At 33.4% G+C, this 20326-nt stretch overlaps 1 protein-coding gene across 1 annotated transcript in view; it reads left to right on the top strand.

Annotated features, from left to right (window-relative positions):
• The window catches only part of LOC131434037 (uncharacterized), a 40320-nt gene extending 20550 nt beyond the window's left edge, over positions 1-19770 (top strand). The window contains exons 4-9 of the mRNA XM_058600668.1: positions 1059-1267; positions 1327-2815; positions 17521-17603; positions 18722-18939; positions 19020-19222; positions 19277-19770. Coding sequence (XP_058456651.1) covers positions 1059-1267; positions 1327-2815; positions 17521-17603; positions 18722-18939; positions 19020-19222; positions 19277-19324 — 2250 coding nt within the window. The 3' untranslated portion in view covers positions 19325-19770. The remainder of the gene's footprint in view (positions 1-1058; positions 1268-1326; positions 2816-17520; positions 17604-18721; positions 18940-19019; positions 19223-19276) is intronic.
• The last annotated feature ends 556 nt before the right edge of the window (positions 19771-20326 follow it).

Below are 20326 nucleotides of genomic sequence, written 5' to 3'. Positions count from 1 at the left end.
TTTTGTCGAGATTCTTTGAACGGGTGCATAATTTTGTTCATTAATACATTGTTTCTGGTAATGATTATTATATTTTGGAGTAGAAAATAGTACATGTTATTGCTTAAATTTTCAAGATTGTCAGTTTCAGTTTTTTTTTTGTAAATTTTGTTTATAATAAATTTCCAACTAAAATAATAAAAAAATATGTCATATAATTTAAAAATTTTGTTTGGCAAAATTTTCCTAAAAACAAAAATGTATTTGTGCCAAATTTTTTGAGACTCTTTGAACGGCTACATAATTTTGTTCATCAGTACATTGTTTCTGGTAATGATTCCAATATTTTGTAATAGAAAAACGGACATCGCTGAAATTTTTAACAAACATGTGAAAAAAAAAATTCATATATATTTATGAACTCATCGATTTTTAAAGGTTTTTTTTTGATAAAATGGTAGTTGTAGCTGGTATGTTGTGTAAAAATACATAGGTTATCGCTTTGAATTTTAATATATTTACGATACTTGTAGAGAGTCTCACTTTTTCCGAGGTTTCATTATAACTTCGGGTAGGCAACCCGATTATTCGTTTTTTTTTATTTAATTTTATTTCTGGAAGCAGTACCTTGTCAATGGCGAACAAATTTCGAAAATCGGTTGACTAACAACAGAGTTATGACTCGGTAAAGTTGAAGTTCTCAATACCCTAATCGAGATGCAGGTGCCGCATGAATGCAAATAGGGCATATTTTGAGATTGAAAAACAAACTTAAAACGGGAAAAGTTAGATTTTTGTTAGTTTTCCCTAAAGGATCGTCAATAACAATATAACTCAAATAATCTACAAACGTCACAAATTTCGAAGGTGTAAAATTTATTGAAATTGGTTAAGTAACAACTGAGCTATGATAACTCAAAGTTACCGTTCCAACTTTATTTCAGGCTTGGTGCTCCGCGTAACTTTTCTAGGCTTTTTATTAGGTATGTTAATTACTACGGTATTGAGGACCATATTGCCTACGTCAACGTTCCGATATATTGAATAACAAAACAAACGTTTAATGCGTATATTTTTAGTACCGTAATCAACTTTCCCTCCAACAAGACGTTCATTTAAATTTGCAACGCGAAGCTTTACAAACACGAAAAGCAGAACTTATATCCGTGGATCATCGTATTTTAGAGTTACAAGGCCGACTTCACAAGAAGAAAATATTGAATGTAATGAAGCAAAACAATTCTTCCTACGTTACCAATGCCAAAAGCATTTATTCAAATCATTTCAGGTGCCAAAAACATTATCTCGTTGTTCCAAATCATAAACATATTTTTTGTATATTTCCAGACCAACAACTTTTCACGCTCAGCATCGAACAGTTCCTAGAAACAATATTGTCGCTGTGGAACCGTTCAATCATCTTCCCCAAACAAATGCCACGTTAAGCAGAAACGAAAACAAAATCAACATTTCAAACAATAAAAACGATAACATATCGCCTACTCAAACAATACAAGAATTGTCTAATATTAAAATTAAACTTACTTGTCAGTTGCCCTCGGTAATTTTACATAACACAGCTGTTTTAAATTCAAACTTAGTTGCCGAAAGTGACGAAAACAAACTTGCGGCAAAACAAAAACGACATGAAAATATGTTTATGAACAAGGTTGATTATGATGGTTATTCACCATGTAAAACTAAGAACACACAAGAAAGTTGCAAAATGCTTGATAAATCAGATGATTCATATAAGGACGAAAAACGCTTAGATAGTAAAGATAACTATGATCGTAACCAACATGTAGTCAATATTAACGTTTCAAATTCAAATATGTTGGATGAAAACATAAATGTATGCGATAGCGACAAAGTTACTGACTTCAATGAAATTTCTACCCGCACACAACTTGCAGTAACGGTTCATAGCACTCCTATGATATTTTCAAATAAATCAGTTGCTATTCCAGTTTCATTATCAAAGGCTATTGACTCTGTCGACGTTATGTCAAAAGCAATACACAACAATGCCATAGGAATTGGATATACAACTTTGCACACCATTCCATCGGGGAATTTAGTGGTTCCTCCACGAAAACCAAATAAAAATCTTTGTTTGATAGATAATTCAAGCTGCATATTACCTGATAGCAAAGAAATAAACAATGCCATGCACCAGTTATCAGAATTGACAACACACACTAAGACAATCACTGATTCAATTAAAAAAATTAAACCTGCTTTACCCCCCAAGCCTAGCAAATGTATTATTCATCACACTGGGATAGAATCAATAAATTTTTTGGAAGGAAATAGCAAAATAGATAAATGTTTAGACATACTAAACAGTTCACCAACATCTGAAAATGAAAACTTTGCGGATAACCTGCCCATCAAAGCTAAACCTTTAACGATAAAAAAATCTCCTTATTGCGAACAACCTAAGCTAAGACAAACGATATGCAATGTTGGGTCATACAAAGTACAATTTCAGGGAACAACACGTGTCCCAGATATGCATAAAACAGAGAAAACAAATGCCTTGAATACCGCACAAGAAGAACATACCATCTGTGGAGTAAATGAAAATATGTTTTTGGAAAAAGAACATATTTTCAACGAGACTAATGACAGCATTAACTGCGATAATCATTCAGATCAATTACACGACGAACGTTCTTTTGAAATCCCTCGCCGAAAGCGTAGTTTTGTTTCAACAGTAATCACAGATGGAAAAAGAAAACTAGCACGTCGCGTTAGCTTTGATCCTTTGGCGTTGTTGTTAGATGCAAGTTTGGAAGGTGAACTAGAACTAGTACAGAAATCAGCTCTGCAGGTGAGTAATTTATACTCTAATACTGAAACACGATTTGAAAAATTGATAGATTTCTCTCAGTGCGGAAAAAATCATTACGGTTGAACAACTTTTCCTTGAAAACTTAATCCATAAAGCAACGAATTTTGCCTAGAAGTTCAATTCTCTGAATATCACATTCACAAAAGTACTAATTAGCAAACGACATAACAAAATGCACCATACTACAAAAAGTTTAATAAACGACAATATCCATACAAAAAATGATTTATTCTTCATTTGTTTTTTCATATCTTGGAGTTCAAAGAAGGCTGGGTTTGTCTTGCCAGGTACCATTTTTGCATAAGCGTTTTTGCTAGGCAAAAATAGCTTAAATGTTGTACCGCTATCTTAAAATCTGTCGTAACATTAAAGGATGACTGTTTCTTTTTCTATATTACTTTCACTTTATAGAGCATTAAGTTTTCTTTGCCGCAGCATCTACCATGCAGTTTCAAGTGCAATGAATTTTGCCTAGAAGTACAATTCTCCGAATATCACATTCTCAAAAGTACTAATTAGCAAACGACATAACAAAATGCACCATTCTTCAGAAAGCTCAATAAACAACAATATCCATGAACAAAATGATTTATTTATCATTTGTTTTTTCATATCTTGGAGTTCAAAGAAGGCTGGGTTTGTCTATAAGCCAGAAACCATTTTTGCATAAGCGTTTTTGCTAGCCAAAAATAGCTGTCCGACACAAGTTAAATTAAACTCTTTTCAATCCAGGAGCGCTTTTGTTACAATTGAAACGATGGAAATGTTAAGTAAAAGTGCAAACTTTTCTAACATAGTTTGAGTATTTCTCATTTTAGACGTTGCGATTTCTTATTTGTCCAACAGTGTTCCAATGATATTTTTTCTAAATAAAAACAAATTCCTGGAAATTCCTCCTCTCTTTTTAAAAAACCATTTTTGTCCCTTAAAACAAAACTAACTAGTCATATTCTTTAAGCAAAGGAGCTCTTCCATTGAACAAAGATATTGCTTTGGTATTCAATAATAATAAATATTTGATTACAACATTTGCGAGCAGAACTCTACAACAATGCGATAATTCAAATGCAAATCATGCGTACAGAACTATTGAATAATTTTTGATATTTTGATGCAATAAAACAGGCCAGTAAGTATAACAACGTAATTCGTTCTGTGTATTACATTTGAATAATTTATTCTAAAATTTGTACTGAATAATCTAATTTAATTTTCTAAAAGATTGTCAGTGTTTTTTTAAATGTAAGTTTTTCTTTGTTTGCTTTCTCTTTCAAGTATTACGGTCCAATTAGCAATCTTCCCATCTAACACTTCACATAGGATTATAGCAAAAATCGTCGATTCTCGATATGCACTGTAGAATTTGTTGGAAATTGCTGGAATTTGCCGTAATAATTGAAAGAGAAAATAAACCAAGAGAAACTGTCTTGGGACCTTTTCTAATGTTTATCGAGATTTGTCTTGATTTGCATTTGTTTTATAACCGACGAAATTGCACCATTATCTCAAATGTATGCAATTATATCTTTGTTGCGATTTCTTATTTGTCCAACAGTGTTCCAATGATATTTTTTCTAAAAAAAAACAAATTCCTGGAAATTCCTCCTCTCTTTTTAAAAAACCATTGTTGTCCCTTAAAACAAAACTAACTAGTCATATTCTTTAAGCAAAGGAGCTCTTCCATTGAACAAAGATATTGCTTTGGTATTCAATAATAATAAATATTTGATTACAACATTTGCGAGCAGAACTCTACAACAATGCGATAATTCAAATGCAAATCATGCGTACAAAACTATTGAATAATTTTTGATATTTTGATGCAATAAAACAGGCCAGTAAGTATAACAACGTAATTCGTTCTGTGTATTACATTTGAATAATTTATTCTAAAATTTGTACTGAATAATCTAATTTAATTTTCTAAAAGATTGTCAGTGTTTTTTTAAATGGAAGTTTTTCTTTGTTTGCTTTCTCTTTCAAGTATTACGGTCCAATCAGCAATCTTCCCATCTAACACTTTACATAGGATTATAGCAAAAATCGTCGATTTTCTATATGCACTGTAGAATTTGTTGGAAATTACTGGAATTTGCCGTAATAATTGAAAGAGAAAATAAACCAAGAGAAACTGTCTTGGGACCTTTTCTAATGTTTATCGAGATTTGTCTTGATTTGCATTTGTTTTATAACCGACGAAATTGCACCATTATCTCAAATGTATGCAATTATATCTTTGTTGCGATTTCTTATTTGTCCAACAGTGTTCCAATGATATTTTTTCTAAAAAAAAAACAAATTCCTGGAAATTCCTCCTCTCTTTTTAAAAAACCATTTTTGTCCCTTAAAACAAAACTAACTAGTCATATTCTTTAAGCAAAGGAGCTCTTCCATTGAACAAAGATATTGCTTTGGTATTCAATAATAATAAATATTTGATTACAACATTTGCGAGCAGAACTCTACAACAATGCGATAATTCAAATGCAAATCATGCGTACAAAACTATTGAATAATTTTTGATATTTTGATGCAATAAAACAGGCCAGTAAGTGTAACAACGTAATTCGTTCTGTGTATTACATTTGAATAATTTATTCTAAAATTTGTACTGAATAATCTAATTTAATTTTCTAAAAGATTGTCAGTGTTTTTTTAAATGGAAGTTTTTCTTTGTTTGCTTTCTCTTTCAAGTATTACGGTCCAATCAGCAATCTTCCCATCTAACACTTCACATAGGATTATAGCAAAAATCGTCGATTTTCGATATGCACTGTAGAATTTGTTGGAAATTACTGGAATTTGCCGTAATAATTGAAAGAGAAAATAAACCAAGAGAAACTGTCTTGGGACCTTTTCTAATGTTTATCGAGATTTGTCTTGATTTGCATTTGTTTTATAACCGACGAAATTGCACCATTATCTCAAATGTATGCAATTATATCTTTGTACATACTTACGATTTCGATAATTAAGCTTCACTTCGCCAAGCTAGTGCTTAAGTTTTTATGAAAGCAGTTTTTTTAGCGTTGAGTTTCTCTTCCATTCTGCGATTTCGGTCGAAGCGATAATCTATTTCTCATTATCAATCGAGTTCATCTAATATAAAATAGAAATTAATCTTAAGCACTCAATATTTATCCAGGGGTAGTTTTCAATTTCTCATGGGGAAACGACAGTCCATTCCGAGCTTGCATGACACAAGATCAGAGCATACCAATTAATGGCTGAGGCCAGTGTGTTTTAGGACGTTTTAAAGGTCACGTTTCAAATTTGATTTTCCCAGAAACGGTGACGAATGTCAAAAAACCTAACTGACAATACCTTAGAAAATTAGTTTAGATTATTCTGTGAAAATTTCAGAATGATTGTTTGACTTTAGCCGTCGGAAAAGTCTTTTTTCTGAAGGAAGATTTGCATAGCTGAAAACGGTAACTTTCAACTTGTTCATTGAATATCTCGCCTTCAAAAGTATGGATCGAAAATCTATCCTGGCAATGTCTAGATAATTTAGTTTAGATGCGATTAGTGCATAAAAACATATATGTCGTCGCGATAAAAATTAGGTGAATGTTATTTTTGTAATGGTAAGTCCATTTCTATGGCGGCAGAATTTTTGTCTGCTTTTGTATTCTGGTAACGTAACGAAACATGAGGGAAAAATAAATTCGGCATAGCAAGGCTGCCAAACAAGCGATAGCTCTATTGGATTTTATGTGATGTAGTCAAACTTGTAACCGAAAATATCAAAACTTTCTTGGCCACCCGGCCACATCGAGAGTCATTTTACACTTTTACGAGAGAGCATAGAGAGAAATCTAATACGCACAGCGAGCAACACGGTTTCACGCTAACAACTGGTTTTAGCCCTTAAAGCTTCAAATCGTTTTATGACGTTTTTGTCTTGCACTCTAGCAACGAATTACCTCTAGCATGCTACTGTAGGACTGAGACGTTAGCTTTAATTTCGCTTCTATTTAAAAGAGAGCGATGCTCTCTTTTTGATACATCGCTTACTCCTTCAAAACCGTCGTCTATGGCAGGGAAATCCGGTATGCCAAAGATTTTTAGCAGCAAAATAGGACACTGTTTGCTACTAATCAAAATTTCAATCAAATATAATTGGAAATACGTGGCTTTGTACATTCAAATCGAAACGTAGAAATATTTAGTATCAAATGATGAAATAATTTTAATAATTGATACAAAATCGATTGAGCTGTAAGCACATTTCTACGTGTAGTTTTTCTTGAATTTCTGATTTGCACCACTATATAGAAAATGAAGATGTGTTCCACATCAAAAAAATTTTCGTTCTCCGTTCTGTTCGAATTTCGTTCTCTCAGCGAAATTCTAATTAAAATTTTTTTTAATTATTGTTTCGTCCCATCAGCAAAAATTCTATCATCAAAACAATTTTTTTATATCTATTCCTTATACATTGGAGGTTCTCCTTGTCGAAACTGTCTCAGGTGTTTAACGCTGGACATAATCTCGACAAACTGATTTGAATTGTATATGGGTGTTATGATCTTCCAGCATTTAGTGCTTTACTTAGTTTAAATAAATATAATTATGGAATTACTTTCAACATGAAAATGATGCCATCATCTTGTTCACATATGTCGTATTAAAACGTGCTGTTTATGCTGCCAAAAACAAACCGGTCCGAGGCCAAAAGTCATGAAAAGGGATGCTGTATGCACACACACACGGACATTTGCTCAGTTTGTCGAGCTGAATCGATTGGTAAATGGAGATAGTAAATGCTCAATTCCTCGTAACCATTAGAGACCACTTTTAAGTTTCACTTCTCTAGAAAAGCCTCAAAAGGCTCCACAATCTTTTTAACTTATAAGTCAAACTCACCTTTATTTAATACCAGTCAAATAAGTAAAAGCGGACTCCAAAGCGAACGACGAACTTAGAGACCCAAGGAGTAATTTCGGTTGAGATCCAGTAAAAACACTTGTTGATAGTTTTAGCTTCCAAATAGCAATAAACTTTATCCAAACCCTGCAAAACTTGCTCCATTATTTGCTGAAAAATCGAAGCACTAGAAGAGGCACCTTGGGGTAATCTGTTATACGTATACAATCCTTTGATCGTGTTTATAACCATAAATTTTCTGGACTTTTCCGACAAGGAGAGTTGGGTGTATGCCCCCTCTAGATCCAGTGAACAAAAAATTTTACATCCAGCCAATCCGGCAAACAAATCCTGCGCCGTAGGCAGAGGATACGTGTTAGCAATCAAACATTTATTTATTGACACTTTACAGTCAATTACTAATCTTATATCATTGTTCTTTTTTACTACAATTACCACCGGGGATGCCCACTCACTGGTCTTTAATGGCGTTATAACTTTTTCTTTCTCTAATTTGTTTAAATATAGTAGAACTTTCTCTCTCAACCGATAAGGAACGTTATAGGCCCTCTTGAATATTGGTTTGTCCTCTTTTAAGATTAAATCGGCTTCATAACCTTGAATAGGCACAGAGAAGTCTTTGACAAATACACTAGAAAATTTTTGCTTTATTTCATGAACTATTTCAGTCATCCGTTTCTCATTATCGTTTTCAGATATAGAATTTGTGAAAAAGTGCCTCCAATTGGAAAAAAAAACGTCCAAACCATCCCGACCTAATAATGGAATAAAACTGTTGTGGCAATTAATAACCACTAGTGTTAAATTGGTCTGTATACCTTTATACATTGCTGAAACATTTATTTCTCCCATTATTTCCAAGCTATCCCCGTTTACTACCACTAATTTCTTCCCTGATTGTTTCAGAGGCATCGAAAAATTAAAATCATATTGTTGTTTGCCCATAACTGTTACCGACGAACCACAATCAACCTCCATTTGGATAGGTTTTCCCTCCATAAAGACATTTATCAAACAAGGGTTATTAATTTTGTTAACAGAAGTTACCAACATACATTGAATATCACCTGCTTCAGGCTCGTCCTCACTGTCCTCCTGCGTTGACATCCGACTGAATATTTCGTTCAGCGATTTTCCTTGGCTCGTTCCTGGTTTTTCATAGGAGTCCACGAATTTTACTGCATCTCTTTTCAAATTTTTTAGCTTGAAACACTTTTTCTTTATATGCCCCTTAATTCCGCAAAAATCACACGTTATCTTTGAATAATCAATCTTTCTTCTCTCCCAGGGTCTTTCTGAAGGATTACTATTCAATTTAGAAGTTTCTCCTCGACCATACGGTTTAAAACCTAACCTAGATTTTACCGGCCCCTTTGGATAACTGGGAGTATCTAAATGGCTACTCGATTGTGCCTTGCCCCAAGCGCTTAATAGCTTTTGCCACGCTTTACCTCTAGGGGAATTCACAGGATTTATTGATGCTACCTCCTCAAATTTATTCCCTATACCAAGCGATTTCGCATTCGATCTAGCCATCTGCCATGTTATTATAATTTTTTCTGTAGCTTCTGCACTCAAATCCTCATCCTCATTTAGAATTTTTTCTTGTAAAGCGGTATCTTTTATACCTGATATAATTCTGTCCCTAATTGCTTGGTCTTTAAATGTTCCAAATGAACAAAACTCCGCCTGGAGCTTGATAGCGAGGACGTAATCCTCCAAAGATTCATCAGGGTGTTGCACCCTATTGGAGAATCTCAAGCGCTGTACCAAACCAGAAGGTTTTTTATCAAGTCGAGCCTTTAATTTTTTTATCATGTCTTCATATGACACATCGTCTAAATTCCCCATAGGGTACTGAAGTTTTAGTTCCGCATATACAAGCGGACCGCCTAAAGTTATAAAATGAGCCTTCTTTAGTTTGTCTGCCACCGTATTGGCCATAAAACAATATTCTAAACGATCTATCCAGTCACTGAAAGGAGTGCCCTTTCTATAAGGTTCAATAAGTGAAGCCATGCTCATTTGAGCCATTTCTGTTGTAATTCAAACGCAAAATAAAACCAAAATTAAGCCACTCAGCAAGATAAAATAAATATTCAACGGTACAGTACACAATAAAAAAAAGGAATAACAACAGGTTGACTCACCCTATAGGCACTGAATTATTTACGTTAATCAATATCCTCGTTGTTATTTTAAATCCACGAGCGCCTTCGCCTCCTTTCACTTGCCAAATATATTCCCGTCAGGATTCGAGCGCCTTTGCTTCCTTTATATAAATTATTTGAGTTAACTCCTTGAAATCACATGAACTCGTCCTTGATTTTGCTTTACCGGATCAAAAAAAAAGAAAAAAATCAATTAGTCCGGCATATAATAAAAGTTTCGATCGAAATAATGAATGCCTACAATGCCTCAAATGATTAAATATATAATAGATCTTTTGTGAAACCAAAATTTCTTTGTTTTAAAAAAAAGGCATTGAATTATAAAATAGCACACATACGAACAAAAGAAATTTTCTGCAAAATCTTTTCAAATTATTGTTCACCATTTGCTGGTTCTCCCAATTTTGCTTACTCACGCTCCTAGTAATACCAAGAAGAAAAAACAAAATGGCACCACTGCACTTTTGCAACCAAGCCACGCCAAACTTATTGTTGGAGATGAATGCAATCGTCCCCGCGTTAATTGATCCGTATACACTATGAAATGGCTTCCGTTTTACTGATTTAAAAAAAATCGCCACACAATTGCCTTTCGACTGAGACAACTAAAAAAAAATGCCGTCCAACGGCGTTGTTAATTCAGTTATTCGTTTATCCTCGTCGCCAGTTTTTAAGTTTCACTTCTCTAGAAAAGCCTCAAAACCACAAGCAAGTGTAACTAGTTTAAAGGATTACTGCTCCAAAGTTCTCCAACCTTAAGACGGTGTGCACAAGATATTGCTTCTTGTTTTATGAACACATGTGGCCGTTTAATGCAAAGCTATTGTTTATTAAATTACAAACGCTAGTTGTGCTGTCATTGCCACTATGACCACCCTTTGGTGATAATTTAGTTTTGACTGAACTGTAGCAACGTCTCCTTTCAGCTACCATACAAGACAAGATCCATATGCTAAAATTGGTTTAACGATAGTTGTGTTGATTCAATGAACGTGTCGAAGTTTCAGTTAACATGATTTTCCAGTAGCTTGTTTGCATTGGCCGAAAGCCATCCTTAAGTCTGCAAAAATTCAATTTTGTATCAAGAATAACACCAACTTATTTAACTTGATCAACCACAGTAACCTATGTACCAAAGAACTGTAACGGACGTGCTTTTGTGATTATCCTACGATCAGTTAGAAGCACCATTGATGTTTTTCCCGGATTTGCAGATAACCTGCAAAAATTCAATTTTGTCAACACGTGTATTTTTCCTTGTTTTTGCCTAACTGATCACAAGGCCCGAAAATCGGGGTGTACGACATTTGGCCGAATTTTGTTTAACATAAATTTGTTCGGCATAATATCTTTTGGCATAAAATATAAAGACATACTGTTAAAACATGTTGATCGATGTTTTAACTGTAACAGATCATTTACGAGCAGCATGAGAAGTAGTGATCTCTTGTATCTATTTGTAAATAACAAAAACTTCTTAACTTTATGGTCAAATATTTTTTTTTTGTTTCGGTTATAGAGGTTTTAACCTTAAGGTCATTCGTTTCTTCAGCCCAGAAAAACTACTTTCCTACCCTATGTTGGGAATCGAACCCAGGTGAGCTGCGTGAAAGGCATCGACTTACCCATTACGCCACACCCGTCCCCTGGTCATATAATTTATTTTGGCGGCTCCCGGTTTTAGGTTCAGAAAATGGTGGTCCAGAACTAAAAAATTAAAATTACGTTATGCTCTTGTGCATTTTCTCAAAAACTGATGATTTTTTTATAGTGATCAATCCTAAATGGACTGATTTTCAAAGATTGGTCACCTCCATTTTGAGAAAGCTCAACAATAACGATCAACAGTTCTAATGAAGATACACAAAATTTGTTCGTCCTCTTAATGAATACGTTGAAGACAGACACATACCTTCAACTATGAGAATGTACAAAAATATGACAGCGTATCATCTGCAACAAACAGCAAATAAAAGACGTATTCAAAAAAACTTTCTGTTCCAGGCCACTGTTGAAATTGTCTAAATTACATACAATGTAGCTGATTGACCAGAAAGTAAAGATGCGCAAGCCAACAGATGTATTGAGTATGAGTATTGTTCTCGTTGAAGATGATGTCCTATTTTTGAACATTCTCTTCACGCGAGATTCGGTAAATATAAAAGATGTTCTGCTACTGGGAGCAGTCTGTTGTGTATTGGTCTGTTGGCAAAAACACAACATGCCAGTTTTGTCAAGATACTTTATTCATGAAGATTCTAATTGCAGCGAATTGAATCATTCATGTAAAATATAATTGTTTTCATACGCTTTTTATATTTGAAGATTATTTTTTCAGGCCTATTTGCGTACAAGCCGATTTAAATGAATTTTCAGATAACTTTTCGTTTGTATTAGGTCTCGTTGTCATTCTTTTTCTAGGGGGAGAAGAGCTTCCATTGTCCTTCTGCAGGGGCAGTTTGAACGCGGTTCGTATTGTCATTCATTGCCGAATAGGCGATATTGTTTTTGATTTTGTTGTTATTTGCTGTAAATGCGTCTTGTTGTACATTGTTTGCAATTGCTGGTTTGTTGGATGGTAAGTTGTTAACTGCAGCTAGTGTACTGGGTTCTATAGGGTTGAATGGTTTCGTTGAAGGGGATGCTTAACTGTTGTTGGTGACTGTCGGGAATATTAAGTGTTAAATCACTTGTTCACGCTAAACATTATTCTTCGCCAGAGCTTTAGTCAGCACTTTAATGATTTTTTTTAGAACGATTTCTGCAATATACAAAAACAAATCTCTTTTCAACAAATTTTCTTCGGTAGTTAACCAAAAAATCTAGTAACTTTGAGTTTCCTCACCTCAGGAAAACTCATTTTAAATTATTTTTTTTTATTAGAATTTCATCCTCTCAATAAAACTACAAGTATCAGCCCCATGGGGTTGTTCGAGCCATTGATGTGGAACAAGGCAACCAAAATGTCTAATGATCTACAATAAAAAAAGTTCAATCAATCCGAAACAACACCAACACATAATTTGAAGACAAACACGAGAAAAGGTTTTAAGTGCAAATGAAAGTTTATCTTTGTTTGCTTTCTCTTTCAAGTATTACGGTCCAATCAGAAATCTTTACATCTAACACTTCACATAAGGTTATAGCAAAAATCGTCGACTTTTGATATGCACTGTAGAATTTGTTTGAAATTACTGGATGTTGCCGTAATAATTGAAAGAGAAAATAAACCAAAAGAAACTGTCACTTGGGACCTTTTCTAATGTTCATCGAGATTTGTCTTGATTTGCATTTGTTTTAAACCGACGAAATTGCACCGTTATCTCAAATGTATGCAATTATATCTTTGTACATACTTACGATTTCGATAATTAAGCTTCACTTCGCCAAGCTTGTGCTCATGTTTTTTATGCAAGCAGTTTTTTTAGCGTTAAGTTTCTCTTCCATTCTGCAATTTCGGTTGAAGCGATAATCTATTTCTCATTATCAATTGAGTTCATCTAATATAAATTAGAAATTAATCTTAAGCACTCAATATTTATCCAGGGGTAGTTGTCAATTTCTCAATTCCGAGCTTGCATGACACAAGATCAGAGCATACCTATTAATGGCTGAGGCCAGTGTGTTTTAGGACGTTTTAAAGGTCACGCTTCAAATCTGATTTTCTCAGAAACGGTGACGAATATCAAAAAACCCAACTGACAATCTCTAAGAAAATTAGTTTAGATTATTCTGTGAAAATTTCAGAATGATTCATTGACTTTAGTGGCCGGGAAAGTCTTTTTTCTGAAGGAAGAATTGCATAGCTGAAAACGGAAACTTGTTCATTGAATATCTCGCCTTCAAAAGCATGGATCGGAAATCTATCCTGGCAATGTCTGAATAATTTAGTTTGGATGCGATTAGTGCATAAAAACATATATGTTGTCGCAATAAAAATTAAGTGAATGTTATTTTTGTAATGGTAAGTCCGTTTCCTTGGCGGCAGAATTTTTGTCTGCTCTTGTATTCTGGTAACGTAACATGAGAGAGAAATAAAATCGGCTTAGCAAGGCTGCCAAACAAGCGATAGCTTTATTGGATTTTATGTGATGTAGTCAAACTTGTAACCGAAAATATCAAAACTTTCTTGGCCACCCGGCCACATCGAGAGTCATTTTACACATTTACGAGAGAGCATAGAGAGAAATCTAATACGCACAGCGAGCAACACGGTTTCACGCTAACAACCGGTTTCAGCCCTTAAAGCTTTAAATCGTTTTAAGACACGTTTTTGTCTTGCACTCTAGCAACGAATTACCTCTAGCATGCTACTGTAGGACTGAAACGTTAGCCTTAATTTCGCTTCTATTTATAGATTCACAGGCTTCCAACAGCTTTGCTTTTGCATCGATTGACCAATCACAGCGATGCTCTCTCTTTGATGCATTGCTTACTCCTTCAAAACCGTCGTCTATGGTAGGGAAATCTGGTATGCCAAAGATTTTTAGCAGCAACATAGGACACTGCTTGCTACTAATCAAAATTTCAATCAAATATATTTGAAAATACGTGGCTTGGTACATTCAAATCGAAACGTAGAAAATAGACTATATAGAAAATGAAGATGTGTTCCACATCAAAAAAATGTTCGTTCTCCGTTCTGTTCAAATTTCGTTCTCTCAGCGAAATTCTAATTTTTTTTTAATTATCATCACTTCGTTCCATTAGCAAAAATTCTATCATCAAAACAATTTTTTTATGCCTATTCCTTATACATTGGAGGTTCTCCTTGTAGCAACTGTCTCAGGTGTTAAACACTGGACATAATTTCGACAAACTGATTTGAATTGTATATGGGTGTTATGATCTTCCAGTATTTATTGCCTTATTTGGTTTAAATAAATATAATTATGGAATTACTTTCAACATGAAAATGATGCCATCATCTTGTTCACATATGACATATTAGATCGTGCTGTTTATGCTGCCAAAAACAAACCGGTCCGAGGCCAAAAGTCATGAAAAGGGATGCTGTATGCACACACACACGGACATTTGCTCAGTTTGTCGAGCTGAATCGATTGGTAAATGGAGATAGTAAATGCTCAATTCCTCGTAACCATTAGAGACCACAAGCAAGTGTGGCTAGTTTAAAGGATTACTGTTCCAAAGTTCTGCAACCACCAAAGGGTGGTCATTGTGGCGATGACAGCACTGCAACTCTACAAGCTTGCGCTTGTAGTTTAATGCACAATAGCTTGTAGAGTTGCAGTGCTGTCATCGCCACGATGACCACCCTTTGGTGATGATTTAGCTTTGACTGAACTGTCTCCTTTCTGCCACCATACAAGACAAGATCCATATACTAAAATTGGTCTGGTCGATGAATGTGTCGAAGTTTTAGTTAACATGATTTTCCAATAGCTTGTTTACATTGGCCGAAAGCCATCCTTATTTCAGCAAAAATTCAATTTTGTATCAAGAATAACCCAAACGTATTTAACTTGATCAACCACAGTAACCTATATACCGAAGAACTGTAACGGACGTGCTTTTGTGATTATCCTACGATGAGTTAACACCATTGATGTTTTTCCCGGATTTGCAGATAACCCTGACAACACGTGTATTTTTCCTTGTTTTTGCCTAACTGATCACAAGGCCCAAAAATCGAGGTTTATGATACTTGGCCGAATTTTATTTAACATAAATTTGTTTGGCATAATATCTTTTGGCATAACATATAAAGACATACTGTTAAAATATGTTGATCGATGAGATCTATGTTGTAACTGTAACAGATCATTTACGAGCAGCATGAGAAGTATGAGCAGATTCATTTTGGCGGCTCCCGGTGGTCCAGAACTAAAAAATTAAAATTACGTTATTTTCTTATGCATCCTCTTAAAAACTGATGATTTTTTATAGTGATCAATCCTAAATGGACTGAGTGATCAAGCGTGTGATCAATCCTAAATGGTCATCTCCATTTCGAGAAAGCTCAACAATAACGATCAACAGTTTTAATGAAGATACACAAAATTTGTTCGTCCTCTTAATCAATACGTTGAAGACAGACACATGCCTTCAACTATGAGAATGTACAAAAATATGACAGCGTATCATCTGCAACAAACAGCAAATAAAAGACGTATTCAAAAAAACTTTCTGTTCCAGGCCACTGTTGAAATTGTCAAAATTACATACAATGTTGCTGATTGACCAGAAAGTGAAGATGCGCAAGCCAACAGATGGTTTTTTTTATTACATATGTTAATAATGAGTATTGTTCTCGTTGAAGATGATGTCCTATTTTTTGTACATTCTCTTCACGCGAGATTCGGTAAATATAAAAAATGTTCTGCCACTGGGAGCAGTTTGTTGTGTTGTTGTATTGGTCTGTTAGCAAAAACTGAACATGCCAGTTTTGTCACAATACTTGATTCATAAAGATTCTAATTGCAGCGAATTGAATCATTCATGTAAAATATAATTGTTTTCATACGCTTTATATATTTGAAAGATATTTTTCCAGGCCTATTTGCGTACAATCCGATTTATATGAGTTTTCAGATAACTTTTCTTTTGTATTAGGTCTCGTTGTCACGTTGTCGTGACTGTCACAATGTTGGTGTAAAGAATGACCGTTGTCTCCTTGTCTAGTTTATCACATGGCTCAACGTAGTGAACAGCTTTTTTGGCATGTGGCCATCTGAATGTCATAGGTAACAAATGATTTGCACGGGATTCTTGTATCCTGACCGAATGTCACATAAGAAGGTATAGACCTCCTTAAGCGCATTCGTAACATAAGAAAGGAATTTAGAATACCGGGGAAAAAATCCACTTTTCTTTTTTCGATGGGGAGAATCTCTCCGTAGTGGGACATAGTTTTGCGAATATAAGGATCGATAACGCTTTATCAAGCGTCATCGATCCTTATATTATCATGCACACGCCGTTCTATAGCACTATCTTCCATATATACAGAAATGTCGTACTTGATATTTTAATGCTTCACATACTGCACATAATTAAGGTCATTAGCAAATTAAATCGCATCCAACTCATAATAGAACTGGATATAAATTGGTTTCATTACATTGAAGTAATGTCAAGATGCATTTGCTCCTTAAGTAAACCTTCAAGTTCTCATATCGAAAACCGAATTTTGCAGTGTCTGAAGTCAACAACAATTGTATTCTTTGGTTCACTAATTTCGAGGTCGTTCTATTGTTCACTGCACCATACTGTACTTGGTTTGTTCTGTCCCGAACAAGTGCGGTTTTGTTTTAACGACTGACTTGGATGAGAAAGCAAACTTCCACACGCTTTTTGTTTGTGTTATTCTTTCCTGCTGGTGAGACTTTTTGTGAGCAATGAAATTGCTCGCCTAGATAATGTATATGGTCATTTATCAGTTACCCTCAATCTCTGTTGTGCGCACATGCATTTTTCGATCTCTTAAATCTGAGATGAATGGTACCTATAAAAAAGGCAAAATTAGAAATCTTCTAGAAATAGTTAAAAAAGTCCCTATTTTTGTGAAAAACTTCTTATTAGAGCTAATTAAGAAGAGTGTATTGACAAATCCCCATTAAGTTTTTGCATATCTAAATTAATAATATTTTATGGTTTCAGGTTCCCAACCCAAGCGCAGCAAATGATGAGGGAATAACAGCCCTACACAACGCCATTTGTGCTGGTCATGTGGAGATTGTAAGGTATTTTAGTAATGCTGAAACAATATAGAATTAAATAATGTTTTGCGACTATTTTTTTTTATTATTTGCAGTTTATCATTTAGAGAATTTGAGCGCATTTTATGAATAATATGATATTTTTATTTGAAATCTTAAGCAATTCTCAAGTACTATATTGGCTTTTAGCAGTAAATGATTTTGCACACATTTCGATTCGTGAGAATCTTCATGATAATACTTTTCTCCATCGATAATTTTTATCTAAAATTTAGCCATAAGACTAAATTTCGAATTTTTGTATTTTCTTATCACCGAGTTCAGCTTACTTGCTAATCGGTTTCAGCAGCATCACCAAAAAATTTTTATAGAGAAAGCATAGCCTAAACATCGTATCATCAGACGAGGACGTTAAATATTTGAATCCACTGATTACAAACGTAAATTGTTTTTTTATGTGCTTGTACATCAACACATTGCATCAGACTCTTATCACACTGTCTTGCTTGTACGTCGACTAGGGTTGCCCTAACGGCCGATGTTCGAATCGATGTCAATCCAACTATCAGCACTTGTTTTCGTATGCTGCACATCCCGTACGTTTTCGTATATCAATGCTTGTGCTCAAATGAAATTTTGTCAGGTTTTAAACAAGTGCAGCTTCGTCTATTTTGTATCAATTGTTAATCCTATTTTTTTATTTGATTGGAAAAGTTTTTAGGTTTTTATTCAAATGTATCAAGCTACATTTTTCCAACTACAAATTATTGAAATTTTGATTAGTAACAAACCGTGTCTTATTTTGTCGGCAAAAAATCTCCTGCATAACGGATTTTCCTGCCATAGACGACTGTTTTGAAGGAGTACGAGTATATATTAAAGGGAACTCATTGCTAATTCTTCCTGTTGTTTCACATAGTTTGCGGTTACTGCTTAAATCTGTTGAATATATGCAAATTGATTCTTGCAATACGTTTTACAGTTTTTACCATTAATCGAACAAAGAAACCGCCATAAGTATAATTTTTTTTGGTTCGGTTCTCGCGATTAACGCGATTACATATCCGCCGTGTAAAAAAGCTTAGCGTATACAAAATGTGCATTATATCAATTTCATGTCTCATGCTTGTTTATTATTACAGATTTTTAGTTGGCTTTGGATGTGATATTAACGCACAGGACTCAGACGGTTGGACTCCACTCCATTGTGCGGCTAGTTGCAATAATCTAGCAATGGTCAAATATTTAATCGAGGCGGGTGCGTGTTTATTCGCGGCAACATTGTCTGATCATGAAACCCCGGCAGAAAAATGTGAAGAGGATGAAGAAGGTTTTGACGGTTGTTCAGAGTATATATATAGTACGTAAAATATATTTTAAAAAGTAATGCACAAACTAAAAAACCCTAAATGTGAATTTGCACATTTATTTAATTTATAGACATTCAAGAAAAACTTGGAATTCTAAATAATGGAGAGGTATATGCCGTTTTTTCATACGACGCCCAACAGACTGATGAATTAAGTTTTTCCTTAAATGACAAACTTATCATAATTCGCAAAGGAGACGACTCTGAAAGAGAATGGTGGTGGGCGAGAGATAAAAACGATAACGAAGGATATGTTCCAAGAAATTTACTTGGCGTAAGTTTCTTTCAATTCTGCAATACATTCGAGAACTAAAATATTTTCTTGCAGTTATGTCCGCGAGTTACACCATCACCAATAGCACGAGTAGTATCTTAATATAAATGTGTGAATATATGGCTGATTGTATAAAATAAAAAAATAAAATTATATACACAATTATCTGCGAACGTAAAATGTTGATACCTATTATATGTTAATAATGAATTCAACCCATAAGCCAATCTTAATCGAGTAGTAAAAAAAAAACATATTTAATATTTTGATCGCATTTAATATTTTTTTTCGGATATATAAGTTCAGTCTTTGGTGTTGGTGAGACGAGTAAGGCGAACGACCAAATGAAAAAAATTATTCACCAATATTTGGTATTTGTTATAAATTGTATACCAAAAAAATGGAAAATTCATATATATTTTAGTAGGGCGAAAATTGTAGCTGGTGTCACTAGTAATCGAATAATGTCATAGGTCATCGCTTTGAATTTTGAGATATTTACAATCATTGTAAAATGTTTCACCTTTTCTAAGGTCATCTATCACAATTTTCATTATAACTTTGGGTAGACAACCGGGTTTTTGTCGTGCATTTCATTTCTGGAAGTAACACCTTTCCAATGGTGAAATATATATATATATATATATATATATATATATATATATATATATATATATATATATATATATATATATATATATATATATATATATATATATATATATATATATATATATATATATATATATATATATATATATATATATATATATATATATATATATATATATATATATATATATATATATATATATATATATATATATATATATATATATATATATATATATATATATATATATATATATATATATATATATATATATATATATATATATATATATATATATATATATATATATATATATATATATATATATATATATATATATATATATATATATATATATATATATATATATATATATATATATATATTATATATATATATATATATATATATATATATATATATATATATATATATATATATATATATATATATATATATATATATATATATATATATATATATATATATAT

Source organism: Malaya genurostris, chromosome 3, assembly GCF_030247185.1.
Source record: "Malaya genurostris strain Urasoe2022 chromosome 3, Malgen_1.1, whole genome shotgun sequence".
Lineage (NCBI taxonomy): Eukaryota > Metazoa > Arthropoda > Insecta > Diptera > Culicidae > Malaya > Malaya genurostris.
Note: the sequence above shows the minus strand (reverse complement) of the source record. Positions and strands in the feature narration are given on the sequence as shown.